The following is a 14161-nucleotide window of genomic DNA, read 5'->3' on the forward strand; positions in this document are numbered from 1 at the left end:
CAGAGTTGGACACGACTGAAGTGACTTAGCAGCAGCAGCGGCAGCATATTACTTTTTAGTTGTAAAATCACAACCCATAGAAGTTAGCCTCTCCGGCATTCCTCCTTTTTATGTAATTTTTAGATATGCCTTTGGATCAGTCAGGGTCCCAGCAGAAGAAAAGCGGGCCCACCGGACAGCAGTCACTGAAGAAAACGTGATGAAAAGACGGATTCTGTGCAGAGTTCGGGGAAGCCCACAAGGGGTGGTCCAGTCCCTGGCACTAGGAGCAGAAGGAAGCCTTTGCCCACCTCAGGTGGCAGGGGTGACACGGGGAGCCATTCCTGGAACTGGGAGAGCGGTAGCTGGAGCAGCAGGCGAGGTCGGCCCGTGAGCCACGCGGGAAGGAGCTGGGGGCCTCTCACTGGTTGAACCCAGTCAGAGGGCAAGGGTCCAGGTTAATGTGGGCACAGGGGACCACTTCCACCACAGAACATGGTGGAAAGAGGATTGGAGGGGCAAATCGGCAATATTCGGCACAATGTCTTATTAGAATCGTTTATTGATATTTTAAAACACAATATATACGTTCTACTGCCCAAACACGTCTCCATACTCATTGCCCTCTTTGTTCTAAGTCTTACCGAAATATCATAAGGGGTGACTGTAGGGGACTTCCCTAGTGGTCCCTATGCTGGGGGCCTGGGTGTATCCCTGGTCAGGGACCTCGATCCCACACGCCACAACTAAAGATCCTGCTTACCACAGCAGTCCCATGTGTGGCAGCTAAGAGCTGGCACAGCCAAAGAGAGAAAGAAATAAAGGCAAATGCTTTTTTAAAAGGAGTGAGTATAAATGGCAGGGGTGTTTTAAATGAAACTAAAAACAAATTAGAACTCTGTGGAGAGAAACTTCATCCTGGTTTAGACTATAGGTTCTATCAGCCAAAGAAATCTATGGAGAAAGATTGTTACCTTTTGGGGGGCCGATGTTGATGGGGAGAAGGCAGAACAGAATTTTCTGGGGTGCTGGGAATGCTCTGTGTCTTGATGAGTGATGGTGGAAATAGATCGAGCTATACGTTTAAGATTTATTCACATTACTCTGTATGTTGTACCTTAATTTAAACAGAAGTTTTTTTTTAATCACAAAAATGTTTACAATTCCTAGAGACCTGAGTTCCTACCCTGCTGTCTCTGTTATTTACTGACTGTGTGACCTCAAGCAAGTTATTTAATCTCTCTGTTCTTTAATTTCCTCCCATGCAACTTGAGGATAGTCATATTCTTACCTCAAAAGGTTGTCGAGAGGATTAGAAGAGCCAACCTTAGGGAAGCATTTGGTACAGCATCTGGCACATGGTAATCACTCAGGAAGTACTGGCTATTTCTATTAAGATAAACCTATTGTTTTCCCTAAAATAACCCAATTCTGGTAAGTTCTGGGTATCATTTTTTTTTCCTTCTTTTCTTCTATTTACTAAAATTTCCAATCTGCAAGTCCATCCTTTTATACAAGCAGATTCTGAACTTGAGTTAGCCACATGCATACAGCCTCCCTTCCCAGGCCTGTCCTGATAAGGTGAAAGCACTAGGGCAGTTCACATTCTTTCTTTTCAGCTTGCCAGTAGCTTCCTTGCCAAACGATGCTCCAAGGAGATGCCCTTAAGTCTCAGAGCAGAGATACTGCCTTTGTGGCCTGTCTCACCTGGGAGGGACCTCCATATGATCCTATTCAGTATACTCACCAGATTGCCTCGTTTTGTTTCATGAATTATAACAGGCCTTGGTTAACTGGGACCCAGTGGACCAAACAGTGCTTGCCAATGAGCAGGTGGATGAACACGGCTGTTCATGGCGTTCGGGAGCAAAGGTGGAACAGAAGTACCTCAGACAATGGTTTATTAAGACAACTGCTTATGCAAAGGTGAGTGTCAGCCTGGAGGCGCCCCACTAAGGCTTATGTTTGATCAGGTCTTCTGAATATTAGCCTCACTGTTGGAGGTGAACTCTAGTTAGAGCTGTTAGAACCATGGGTGTGCAGACAGGAAGCACATGGACCTCAGGGTCACTCACATAGAGCATGATGGATTCGCGTCCTTCAGTTGGAAATCAAGAATAGCACCTGGAGGTCATCGTAGGCCATTGTTTGCTGACCTTTCAGCAAATCACTGTACTGCCCTAAAGGCAGAAAAACATTCATCTTTATCTGCAGCTATATCAGCAAGAAAACTAGAAAGGAAAAAAGTATCTTCATGTATGCAGTTCTAGTAAGACCTCCAGAAAGACAGAATGACATTTCTGAGGGTCCAGAGGAGACCACCTAAAGGAGTGAGGGGATGGCTGTCTTCATGCGGGAAGGCCAGGGTTAACGTGAACTGAGGCAGGAAGCAAAGCTCTGGGCTGTATAACTCTTGTCGTGTCTCCGATTAATAGTGTAAACCAGTGTGAGTCCCTGAAGGTCAGTTTCCTCATCAACAGAAGGAGAGGGTGTGACCAAGTGCCCTTTAAGTTGCCTCTGGCTCTTTATGTTTTCAGAAATTCAAGGGGAGACCAACCACTGAAAGGTGAGGCTTGCTTACTAAATCAACGATAGCCTGGGAGAAATAGCTTATTCTCGGTGTGCCAGAACCACTCTGTGCAAGATATTCTTTGAGCCTACCATGTTTCAGGATAGGGAATTGAGTGATCACAAATTCCAGAGAAGAGTGATTAGAACACATCAGGGGGATTTCCTGTGGCAGCTTGATAACCTTTGTACCAGCGGAAGACTGGAAGTGAGCCGGCTCTGAACAGGTAAAGGCATCATGCAGAGTTGCTGAACGACGTGTGCCATAGTTCTTACTCTGGCAGCCACCATACGTGGGATGGTTATACCTTCCCATTGCAGCCCACGAGTTGCTACATCACAGATGGGGTACTGGACTGAAGTGGACTTTGGGTCAGATCCGGTTCTGTACTTTTTATATCGTAAAATAAGCACAAGTTATAAATAACCTCTGATCACCACAAGACTTTGCTGAATTAGGACTACAGTTCTCCAGTTCACCATACTAGTGCCATATGGTTATATGACCTCTAGTTCTTTCACTCAAAAGACATGTCTTAAATGAAAATGTTCCCCATTTTAATTTATCCAGAGTGGAGCATATGGTTTTGGAAAACTACTCATTAGAACTTGCTAACAGAATCCCTTGCTCCTTTTAAGCACGCTAGTAGTCTTGAGAGGCTGAATGGAAGAAAGCTGAGGACATAGCTTTCTGTCACAGCCCAGGCAGTGGGAGCCCCCACCTGCTGGCAGCTGGGGAGACTGCATCACCAGCAGGCATGCCAGGTCACCTCAGGGACCTGTCAGATGACTCTAATAGGCACTGGTGGAAAGGCCACCTAATCAGCTCTTTTGTTTGACCTCTGCCTCTAATTGGAAATGTAATAATCTGAGTGGCATTATTCTTTAAATTGTCAGCTGTGAATTTTCAACTGTTCAGCAGAAGTGGTTAGTTACCATGGTGACTTGCCTGCTTCTTGATGAACTCCAGGGAAGAATTAACTGCAAAAGCTGACATCAGAAGTCAACACTTGGTTTGCCCTGAAAATCAGCAGAGGAGGTGGCGTGGGAGTGGTTAAGGGTGAGCAGATATCTGTGTTCACTGCACATGCTTGACTGAGGGCTACATGTGCACAAAGCAAGACTTCATAAGGCCTAATAGAAAATGATTACTGTGGGATTAAGAGGAGAGCAGAGCTATCAGGGGGCTGCACAGTGCTCTGAGACTTGGAGTTATGGTTCGGCCGAAAGTACACAGCTGAGACCCCAGAAAGGCTATATATTACAAATGTGCATGACTCTTTAGGACCAAGGACAAAATCAAAATAGACCCACCTTAATTAAAAATAAGCCTGACAGTTTCAAAAGTAACTTTCAGAACAACACTCAACACCTTAAAAGGGAAACAGCATAGTTCCGACTTGCTGAAAGGTTGGTTTTATCTGCAATGTCCAGCATGTAGTAAAAAATTACTAGATTTGCAAAGAACCAGGAAACTGTGATCTATAATAAAGGGGCGGGGGGGAAGGGAGTCAGCACCAGAGAAGTAGATCCTGAGATAAAGGAAAAGATGGTCATAAGGAGCGAACAGATGAGTGGACAGGGGAAGCTCTGGAGAGGAATGGAAACGTTGAAAGAAAAAAAAAAGGAAATCTAGAACAGAAAAGTAGAACGTCTGAAATGGAAAATTATTGTTTGAGCTGCAGAGGGATGCGTAAGGGTTAATTAAGCCATAAAGCTGTAAGGGAACCGCCGTCACTCTATATAGGGAACAAAGCAAGTGGTAGTTCTAAAACAGAAGTGTGTATGACACGTTTAAGAAACCGAAATGATGACGGTGTAGCGGCAGCCAAGAGAGCCAAGAGGAGAAGCCCAAGATAGGGCTGGACAACCTGAAGAAATGGTTAGGGGCCAGGTCAGGCAGCGCCCTAAGAAATCCGCACTTTATCACGGGAGTCCTGAGATACCATCAAAGCATCCTAAGGGAAGGAGTGACATGATCAGCTTTGTGTCTTCATAAATTCACCGTGGAAAGGGTGAGGATGCAGAGAGACCAGTTAGGAGGTTACTGCAGTGCTCCAGGCGTGCATAACTTAGATGGTAGTGGGAATAGATGGGTAGGTTAGAAAAATATTCATATGCCAGAGCCTAAGAACCTGGTGATATTGAATGAAAGCCTGTAGGAGATGGTGTCATGAAGAAAGCCCCTGACCTAGACAGGAAGTGAACGATACAGCTACTCCCTGGGATAGGGAGTCCTGGAAGAGACACAGTCCTAACCCTTTTGAGTTTGCAGTGACAAGGAATCATTTGAGTAGAGATGTAGAAATAAATGGTTCTTGGATAAATGTGTCTAAAACTTCAAAGAAGATCAAGTGAGACAGGACATCTACTTTAAAACCTCATATGACAGCAATAGTGTTGAGTTAGTGATGAGGTCTTGCTATGTAGACAAGGATGAGATATTGAGTCAGTAATGCTTTTAGCTGCAAGTAACTGAAAACCCAAGTTCTGGTGACTTACTAAATGGGAGATTCCTTCCCAAAGAAGTCCCAGTTGCTGGGACCAAACTAGGATAGGGCTCTGAGTTGGCATTTCCATGGTTCTCATCAGCCATTCCTTCCTGCCTGTCACCTCATGGTTGCAAGATAGCTGCTGCAGACCAGACATCGTGTTTCCATTCAAGACAGAGGCAATGTTAGTCACCAGAAGGCAAGACCTTTCCCCCCAGTGCACAGCCAGATTCTACCGATGTTCTGCTACCCCCTGTTGTGTCACGTGGCTACACGCAGGCAAGGAAGGCCAGGAAAGCAGCCCTGAGCTTTTCAGCTTCTGGAGTCAAGATGGTTGGGGGAAGGGAACAGGGAATGGGCGCTGAGATGGCCAAGCTGTGCCCGGCCATTATCTTTAGAGCTCCATGTGTACATCTGACTGTGCAGCCCTGAGGGCTGCCTCGGTGGTGTACAGCTGGTGGTCTGCTTGGGAGCATGGCTGGAGGAGCCCTCTTTTCATTCTCGTGACTTCCCAATTAGAAAGATGATGCCTGATGTGAAAATCAAAATATAAAACATCTGAAATATAAAAATATTCTATCAAGGCTGTTCCGTGATGTATTTGATGCTTCTCCATGGATCCCCCATCCAGTCCTCCCCAGGATTGTTTGCTTTATGAAACATTAAAAGTGATTTCAGCTGCTTGTTCTGTGGAAAAAGAAAACTTGCAGTAGGAGTATCTGACGAGCATGAATTAGTCCTGGCAGGAATGTGTGGGAGGATTGTGGTGGGCAGCACCACAAGGCGGGAGCAAGGGGAGGAGGGCAGAGTGGAGACTACGTGCAGGAAGCGAAGGGGGTTCAGAGCCTGGTGGAATGAGCGCTTCGGTTCCTGACAGCAGGGTGACCATGGGAAGACGAGACAGGTGGAGAGACGGCTCCCCATTTGGCCCTTTCTGATGGATTTGCGGTTTTGACTTCTGCGCTGCCTCCTGTAGCCCCCAGAGGCTGCCTCCCTGCAGGTCCTCAGACAAGACGCTGGGACACTGTACATGGCTCCTCTTTGGCCTCAAAGTGGACGTGACCATGCCCTGATGGTGCTCAGTCAACACCCACACCTAATTGGTGCTGATGTTCTTAAGTTTCCAGGAGTTACCTGGCAACTGCTTAAATACGAACCAAGTCTGTGATCACCTCCCACTTCCTGCCTGCTTGCCCCCGATCTGATCAGTCCCCAGGCTTTTCCTTGCGTGTTCATCTTACTGAATGTTCACATTATTCTTTGGAGGGTGGGTACCACCTGTTACCCCATTTTACTGATGGGGAAACAGAGGCTCACACTGGTCGTAAAGTAACAGCACTGGGATTCCAGTCCAGGTGCTCACCTTCTTCACCAGCAGTCTGTACCACTTCTCAGGTCATCTGATTCATTCTTTCTCTCCCAGATGTCATTGAGTGCCTTGCCTAGGTGCTAAGAATACAGGTGAGAAAAGCTGAGGTCCCTGCTCCTTGGGCTTCCCAGGTGGCTCTGTGGTAAAGAATCTGCCTGCCGGTGCAGGAGACGCGGGTTCAATCCCAGGGTCGGGAAGATCCCCCGGAGAAGGCAAGACAACCCACTCCGTTATTCTTGCCTGAAAAATCCCATTGTCAGAGGAGCCTGGCGGGCTGCAGTCCACGGGGTCGCAAAGCACCGGGGACGACTGAGCGGCTTAGCACGCGCTGCTCTTTGGGAGCTCAGGGGCTAGTACAGGAGACCTTCACAGACATGAGAGGTCACGGCCCTTGGGATCACCGTCGAGAGGTCACGGCCCTTGGGATCACCGTCACACTGCAGGAGAGCACAGGGGAGCTGAGGAGCCCCGTCTGCCCAGTGTTCGGAGGAGGTACCGCCAGATGGTGGTGAAAGCTGGGACGTGCAGCGTGTCTGTAAGGGAGTGTTTCGTTGCCTTCCAGACGTGCAGGGAACTTCACACTTCACAAGTCTTTCCAAGTAGAGCTCCTGCTGGCAAGAAGGAGATGGGCAACACCGAGCCCTTAGGAGATCAGGGAGGGTGGGCAGTAATAAGCCAGCCCTTTCCCTGCCCGCTTTGTGCCTCTCATCTTGGCTTCACACCGCACTTGGGGGTAAAGTAGAGACACCTTTCCCAGAGCTCCCTGGCCTTGTCGGCCCCTGCAAAGAGGGAAACTCAGGGGTTGGAGAGGTGTGGAGGGGAGGGAGGGGAGCAAGGCTATGACAGGAGCTCTGGGTGGGGGGTGTGGAGGAGGAGACTGGAGCAGAAAGGCTGCCCTGGAGGAGCAGTGGTGCACGGGTACAGGGGTCTAGGCCCCTGGTGTCCCTCGCTTCTTAAGAGTCCCCTGTGCTCTGGATTAGGGACCCTGGGGTACCCTTGTTCTGATCCCAAGGCCTGGAGTTCCCCGTGAAAGCACTTGGCCGTCTCCTGGAAAGGGGGCTGTTGCCTGGCTCCCTGCTCCTGCCCTCGGGTCCTCTCCCAGCCCCAGAACAGAGACTCGGGTCACAGGTGGTGCCCGGAAATGCCTCCTCCGAGCAGCGCGCAAGTCCTCACACGCTGTCACGAGACTTTGCAGAGGGATTGGTCAGTGGGGTTTGGCCCCTCCGCCCCACCCTGCCGCCCAGAAAGATCCTTGGCCCCGATGTCTCCTCCCGTGTGTGCAACCGGAGCCTTCACATGGTTGGCCCGTGCACCGAGATGTTGGCTGAGCAGCCAGATGAACAAGCGAGAACCGTTTCACAAGCTGTTGGCCTTTCTGCAGGGCTGTTGTGACAAAAAGCCATGAGGACACAGGCCGGGGCCAGAGTTAACGATTCTAATGCTGAGGTTTATGTACTGTGAGGGGCAGGGTTAAGCCCAGTGGCTTGAAAGCTGTTACGCGATCACCCCCGTTAGGCTCTGCTGTGGCCAGTCAGGGCTGAGAGTGGCCGCTTTCCTCCCTGCTTGTAAGAAACAGTTGATCAGCGCCTGCGCAGTAGGGGCCGCCCAGCCCGGATCCCCCTGCGCTGGCACCCAGAGCAGCTTCGGAGCTGGCTTCCTGCCGGAGTGCCCCTCCAGGCCCCAGCTGTCATTTGTTTTGGAAACAGCAGACTGCTCCTATCCCAGGATCTGGTTTTGACTCCCTGTCTCACAAAGCTCATTAATTGTTAAAGTCTGCTCCTTCTTACATAATATCTCATACTTCCTTCTGTTCTCCGTTTCACCTCCTCTCCGGGATCTTTTCTCTCCTACACCATGAGCCGAACTCTGTTCTTCACCTTCCATCCTAGCCTCTCAGCCCTCCTCAGGGTGATCATTCGCTGGTGCCAAGGGGTACAGGGAAGTCATTCTGGGGTGGGGATGGGAGCAGACAGGTGGGAGAGGGGGACAGAGACAAAAGGAAAGAGTGATTTGAGGCTGACTGTGCCCCAGCACTTTGCCGGGAAGCAGGAGGCTTCCTGGGGTGAGTCAGGAGACTTGTCACCACCCCCTCCCCACCCACAGCCCCAGCCAAGGGACCGGGCTCCTCAATACCAGCTGGGAGTGACAGCAGACCTGCTGGGAGGCCTCTGGCCGACTCTTAGCAGGCCTTAGGGATCACTTCTGCTTGGAAGAGCTCATCAGAGTTGGTCCAGGGCTGGGTTCCAGCTCTGGATTCAGAAACCACTGTATTTCATGACAGAATAGGCAGATTTCCTCTCCCCTAGACATAGTGCCTACCTGCTGCCTCGGGAGTGTCCCTCACCATGAGATCAGGTCCAGGGCCACCTTATTTCCTACCCCTGAGTTCTTGCCTGCACCGTGTCCCTCCCATCCACTGAAGACAGCCTGCCTGCACACCCACTCCTGCGCGAGAATGAACAAGAACTTCTGAAGGAAGGAAGCGCAGTCTCCAGCTTGGCACACGTGCTCTGCAAGTAGGAAGGTTTCCTTTATTATTTTTGTTTCGGAGATAGGAAAAATGATTGGTTGTCGTTCAGTCGCTCAGTCACGTCCAACTCTTTGCAGCCCCGTGGACTGCAGCACGCCTGGCTTCCCTGTCCTTCACCATCTCCCTGAGCTTGCTCAAACTCATGTCCACTGAGTCAGTGATGCCATCCAACCATCTCCTCCTCTGTCACCCTCTTCTCCTCCTGCCTTCAGTCTTTCCCAGCATCAGGGTCTTTTCCAGTGAGTCGGCTCTTCGAATCAGGTAGCCAAGTATTGGAGCTTCAGCTTCAGCATCAGTCCTTCCAGTGAATATTCAGGGTTGATTTGGTTTGATTTCCATGCAGTCCAAGGGACTCTCAAGAGTCTTCTCCAACACCACAATTCAAAAGCATCAATTCTTCAGTGCTCAGCCTTCTTCATGGTCCAACTCTCACATCCATACATGACTACTAGAAAAACCATAGCTTTGACTAGACAGACCTTTGTTGGCAAAGTAATGTCTCTGCTTTTTAATATGCTGTCTAGGTTTGTCTAGGAATGATTACTAGGGGAAAATGGGACAGATAAGCTTAATAGTATATTTCTTATTGTATACTGACAATGAAATAAATTATAAATTTGATTAGAAAAAAAAATGAAGAGAAAGTAAATATCACATCTTGCTCTTAAACTTCCCTAGTAGCCTTTCTGAACGCCCTGGCCAGGTCCTTTTGGAACATAAAGGTGTCCTTCGTTCTTGAGGTGCTAGCCTGGACTCCATTGGAAGAGGAAACAGATTGAGTAGCACCTCGTTGGGGGCCATCCCTGGAGGGCTGGTGGGTGTCACCAGTGAACCCTTTTAGCTTAGGCAGTCATTGGAATTTTAACATTGGAAGAAAGCCAAGAGAACATTATACAGGCTTCTCCACGTTAGGCCTCGTCTCCCAGGCTTTCTAATCCCAGCCCTGACCTGAAAAACATAAAAGCCGGCAAAAATCCCCTCATGCCTGCCTTTACTGCTGCTGGAAATTACAAAATCAATATGATGTCTAAACACAAAGGGATATGGTGTTGCTTCATTTTAAGCAGCTCACATCATCCTCCTGCTCCCCAGGGGCGCTGCTGGCCAGACCGAGGAGTCCCAGAAAATTACCACCTGAGCCCACTTCTCATTTGATACCTGGGGCCGCCAAGCCTAGGAAAGCCAGGACCCAGCTCAAGTGTCCCTGGCCCTGGGCGTGTGCTTGGTCTGCCTGCTCTTGAGCACTGATTCCAGAGCAACCAGGCGTCTCCAGCAACCACAGGCAGAGGGCAGACAGTCAGAGGGCGGGTGTTGTGGGAAGGAAGGCGAGTTAAGCAATGTTGCAGGAGCTCCAAGAGAGGGCACAGATGGCCAGACAGCAGAGAGTGCAGCGGGTTGCGGTTTGCTCATCTGTTCCTGATGGAATTGGTGTTTTGGCCTCAGAACTGAGCAGTGTCGTGTTCTATGTCATTCTCTACTCCAGCACCCTTTCCTTACCCCAGGGCTTTCTGAACCCAGCTGCCTGGAGAACAGTGAGACCGGACCAGGGGCTGCCCCTGCTATGAAGGAAGTGACAGTCATTAGGAGATACCTACATATCCATATTACATTATTCTGTTCTGTTTTTCAAAGTAAGCATTTTCTTATAGAAACGGGCCTTTTTCCACAGTATCTTTCCATTTCTCTCTATATTTTGCTTACTATTCCAAGGTAACTGACTCCGAGTGTCAGATTTATTCAAAATAGAGAGATTTAATCCTTTCTAGAGCTATAATAGGGAGAAGGAAATGGCAACCCTCTCCAGTATTCTCGCCTGGAGAATCCCAAGGACAGAGGAGCCTGGTGGGCTGCTGTCCATAGGGTCGCACAAAGTAGGACACGGCTGAAGTGACTGAGCTTGTGTGCATGCATTGGAGGAGGAGATGGCAACCCACTCCAGTGTTCTTGCCTGGAGAATCCCAAGGACAGAGGAGCCTGGTGAGCTGCGGTCTATGGGGTCACACACAGTTGGACACAACTGATGTGACTTAGCAGCAGCAGCAGCAGAGCTATAATGAGTTGTGAGTGGTGGTAAAATGCAAAAACTCTCATTGTTTAAAAACAGTATAGAAACAGCATGATTTTAATTATGTAAGAACATATGCACAACTACACACACTCACACTGCATTCTATCACTTCTAACACACGATTGGTTTTAAAGTTTATGCTCCACCTAGAATAAAAAATGCTGTCAATCAAAGACACCATTGATTGTAAGGCCTGCCCAGATTTCAGGATTTGTGGGGGAAACATGCATCTCAGAATCAGTAGAAGACAGGATTAATTAGGATGGAAGGATGTAGAGCCAAGATTAAGAGTGATCTCCCTGGATGCTGAAGTTGATTTGGGGTAACGGTTATCTTTTCTCCATCCTTTTCTGTCTTTTCTAAACTCCCCATAATGCTTATTGTTATTTTGAAAAGTGTGAAAATGCAGAGCAGCCTGATAGCAGGGTTAGGTCGGCACTGATCTACACCAAATCTCTAGACCTGAGTGTCTTGCAAAAGGATAGTTTTATGTTCCTACAAGTTTTAAGGTAACAGGCAGACTTGCAGGATGTCCCCTGAGACATCTGTCCCCATTTTGTTTGTCTTAATCAGACCAATAAAAGCTTTTAGGCTTGCTGCCAAGACTCCCCTTTCCTGGAACAAAACCACCTTTTCAGGCAAAGGTAGCCTCATGCCACAGGTTGGGCTGAGTTCCATCCTCTGTTTGCAGGACAGTGATTTAATTTCTTCCTCCTCCTGAGGGGGACAGTTGTGTGTGTACTTCGTCACTTAGTGGTGTCTGACTCTTTCTGACTACCCCCCAGACTGGAGCCCGCCAGGCTCCTCTGTCTATGGAAGTTTCTAGGCAAGACTACTGGAGTGGGTTACCATTTCCTCTTCCAGAGGATCTTCCTGACCCAGAGATCAAACCCGTGTCTCTTGAGTCTCCTGCATTAGCAGGAGGATTCTTTACCACTGAGGCAACCTGGGAAGCCCAGCCTCTCTTTTATCCTGTGGCGCCAGGGTTAGTGAAGTGACGTGAGCGGACTCTGGGAATCAGAAGCTGCGTCATGAGACAGGTGGCTTTGTCCTTGAGAGAGTTTGTTCTCCATCATCTGCACTATGAGGAGCCTGGTGGTGACATTTCAGAACCTGTAGTCACCATCTCTTAGAAGTCAGTAGAATTTAAATCATTTTCGCTGTTGGTTAGCAAATAGCAAAAAAGTGGGTTACTTGAGTCAGAGGAGAACAGAAACATTAACCAAGACTGATGCATTGCCTGAGCTGATACGTGAGTAAGAGGAGATTGGTCAGTCTGGCTGCACCACAGCTTCCTGGTTTCCTTCATCACATCCTCTCCCACTGAGCAGGCACACAGGACGACCCCCGGCAATGACACCCAGGGAGCACTTCCTTCTGTGCAGCTGTTCGGAGACTGTGTAGTGGCACTTGGTCTCTTCCTCCTTTTCGCACGGCTGAGATACACACTGGATGTAAGCATGGGCTGCTGGATGCCCCTTCCTCTTGCCCCTGCAGTCCCGTGAGCCACATCTTGTCGGCAAGTCATCCGTCATTTTCAGGGTGCCTTCTCCAGTAGCTCAGTGGTAATGAATCTGCCTACAAGTGCAGGAGGCCTTGATTCGATCCCTGGGTTGGGAAGATCCCCTGGAGAAGGGAATGGCAACCCACCCCAGTATTCTTGCCTGGAGAATCCCATGGACGGAGGAGCCTGTAGGGGCTACAGTCCAGGTCGGACACGAGTGAGCAACAAACACGTTCACTTTCACATACTTTGCTTAGACGTGATGGTTTCCTTTCTGGGTTAACAGTGCCTTCACTGGGATTGAGACCCTTGGATAGCACAACTGTATTCGTAAGTGAATGGTTTTCACTGAGATGCTGTAGCAGATGGATTTTGCTAGAAATGCAGAAGAAAGGTTGAAGGACGACCATCAGAGGGAGGTAAACGAGATAAATGTGATGCCAGGGCTTTTTAATGTGTCATCTTCCCGCATAACTTCGTGCCAGTGCCACAGCAGAAGCGCGAGACTTGCAAGTGAAAGAGTTGACTCCTCTAGAATGTTCCAGAGGGAACGTCTAGGTTTTTTAAACATCTTACTGGCTTCAGAATGGACTTTTCTTTATTACAACTCAAATATGTACTGTATCTTTCAAGTAGCTGCACTGAAATGATTCCAAAGACAAAAAGAATAAAGAAATCTTGGTAACAATAATAAGTTTTAGAAAAAAAATAGACAAATTATAATTCAAAAATAATTGCTAATCAGATCAGACTGATTCAGAAGAAGGCTGAGTGTTAAGCTTTTTTAAAATGTCCATTTTAATTAAATTCCGTTAAATCCCCTTTCACATCTGTATCCAGCTCTCATGGTTCTCATGTCTTAACTTTCCCCTTACTGGCTATTAAACCCACTTGTTTTAAAAGGTCTGTATTTCTCAGTTTTCCTAAACTTTTTGTTGTTGTTGTTGGGTAGTCACTAAATCCTGTCCAACTCTTTGCAATCCCACGTACTATAGCCCTCCATGCTTCTCTGTCCTTGGGATTTTCCAAGCAAGAATACCGGAGTGGGTTGCCATTTCCTCCTCCAGGGGGTCTTCCCAACCCAGGGATCGAACTTGCTTCTGCTGCATGGGCAGGCAGATTCTTTACACCAGGGAAGCCCAGCCTTTTTTTCTTTTTTTTTTAAACAAGGTCTTTAAAATGTGTCATGTGTTTAAAGCATGTCTTCTAGAATTTTTGTTTATGGTTTTGATGTACTTTGTTCTTCATGCTTTAGCTCACATCCTGTCTTCTCTTGGGAAGTATGGATTTACTCCTGCCTCTTTGAAGGAAAAATCAGATTAGTCATGCTATAGCTAATCCTGTTCTTACCCCCAGCATTGCAGTTTGGGTCTTCCTCTTTCTTATTCCTGATTCTGTTTTCTTGTAACTAAAGCCTTTTCCGTTGGGTATGTACTTCAGTGCCTCTGCTGGTGGTCCATGCTCTTAAACTTGGGCTCACACTGTACAGTGCTTTCTCAGCTTCTGAAAGCATCTTCATTCACGTGTTGTGAAGCAGTTTTCAGACTTATCCTAGTTAAATGATTATAAAGCCCCTTGTAAACCATACTACTTCCACATATAGCATACATAGAAGTACTTCTCTATATGCTAAATAATAACCACAGAGAGA

At 48.1% G+C, this 14161-nt stretch overlaps 1 protein-coding gene across 1 annotated transcript in view; it reads left to right on the plus strand.

Moving 5' to 3' along the window:
* The window catches only part of LARS2 (leucyl-tRNA synthetase 2, mitochondrial), a 145582-nt gene that overhangs the window by 65455 nt on the left and 65966 nt on the right, over positions 1–14161 (plus strand). Inside the window, exon 7 of the mRNA XM_052656498.1 lies at positions 1762–1905. Within this exon, the coding sequence (XP_052512458.1) occupies positions 1762–1905 (144 nt within the window). The remainder of the gene's footprint in view (positions 1–1761; positions 1906–14161) is intronic.

This window comes from Budorcas taxicolor, chromosome 1 (assembly GCF_023091745.1).
Source record: "Budorcas taxicolor isolate Tak-1 chromosome 1, Takin1.1, whole genome shotgun sequence".
Classification (NCBI taxonomy): Eukaryota; Metazoa; Chordata; class Mammalia; order Artiodactyla; family Bovidae; genus Budorcas; species Budorcas taxicolor.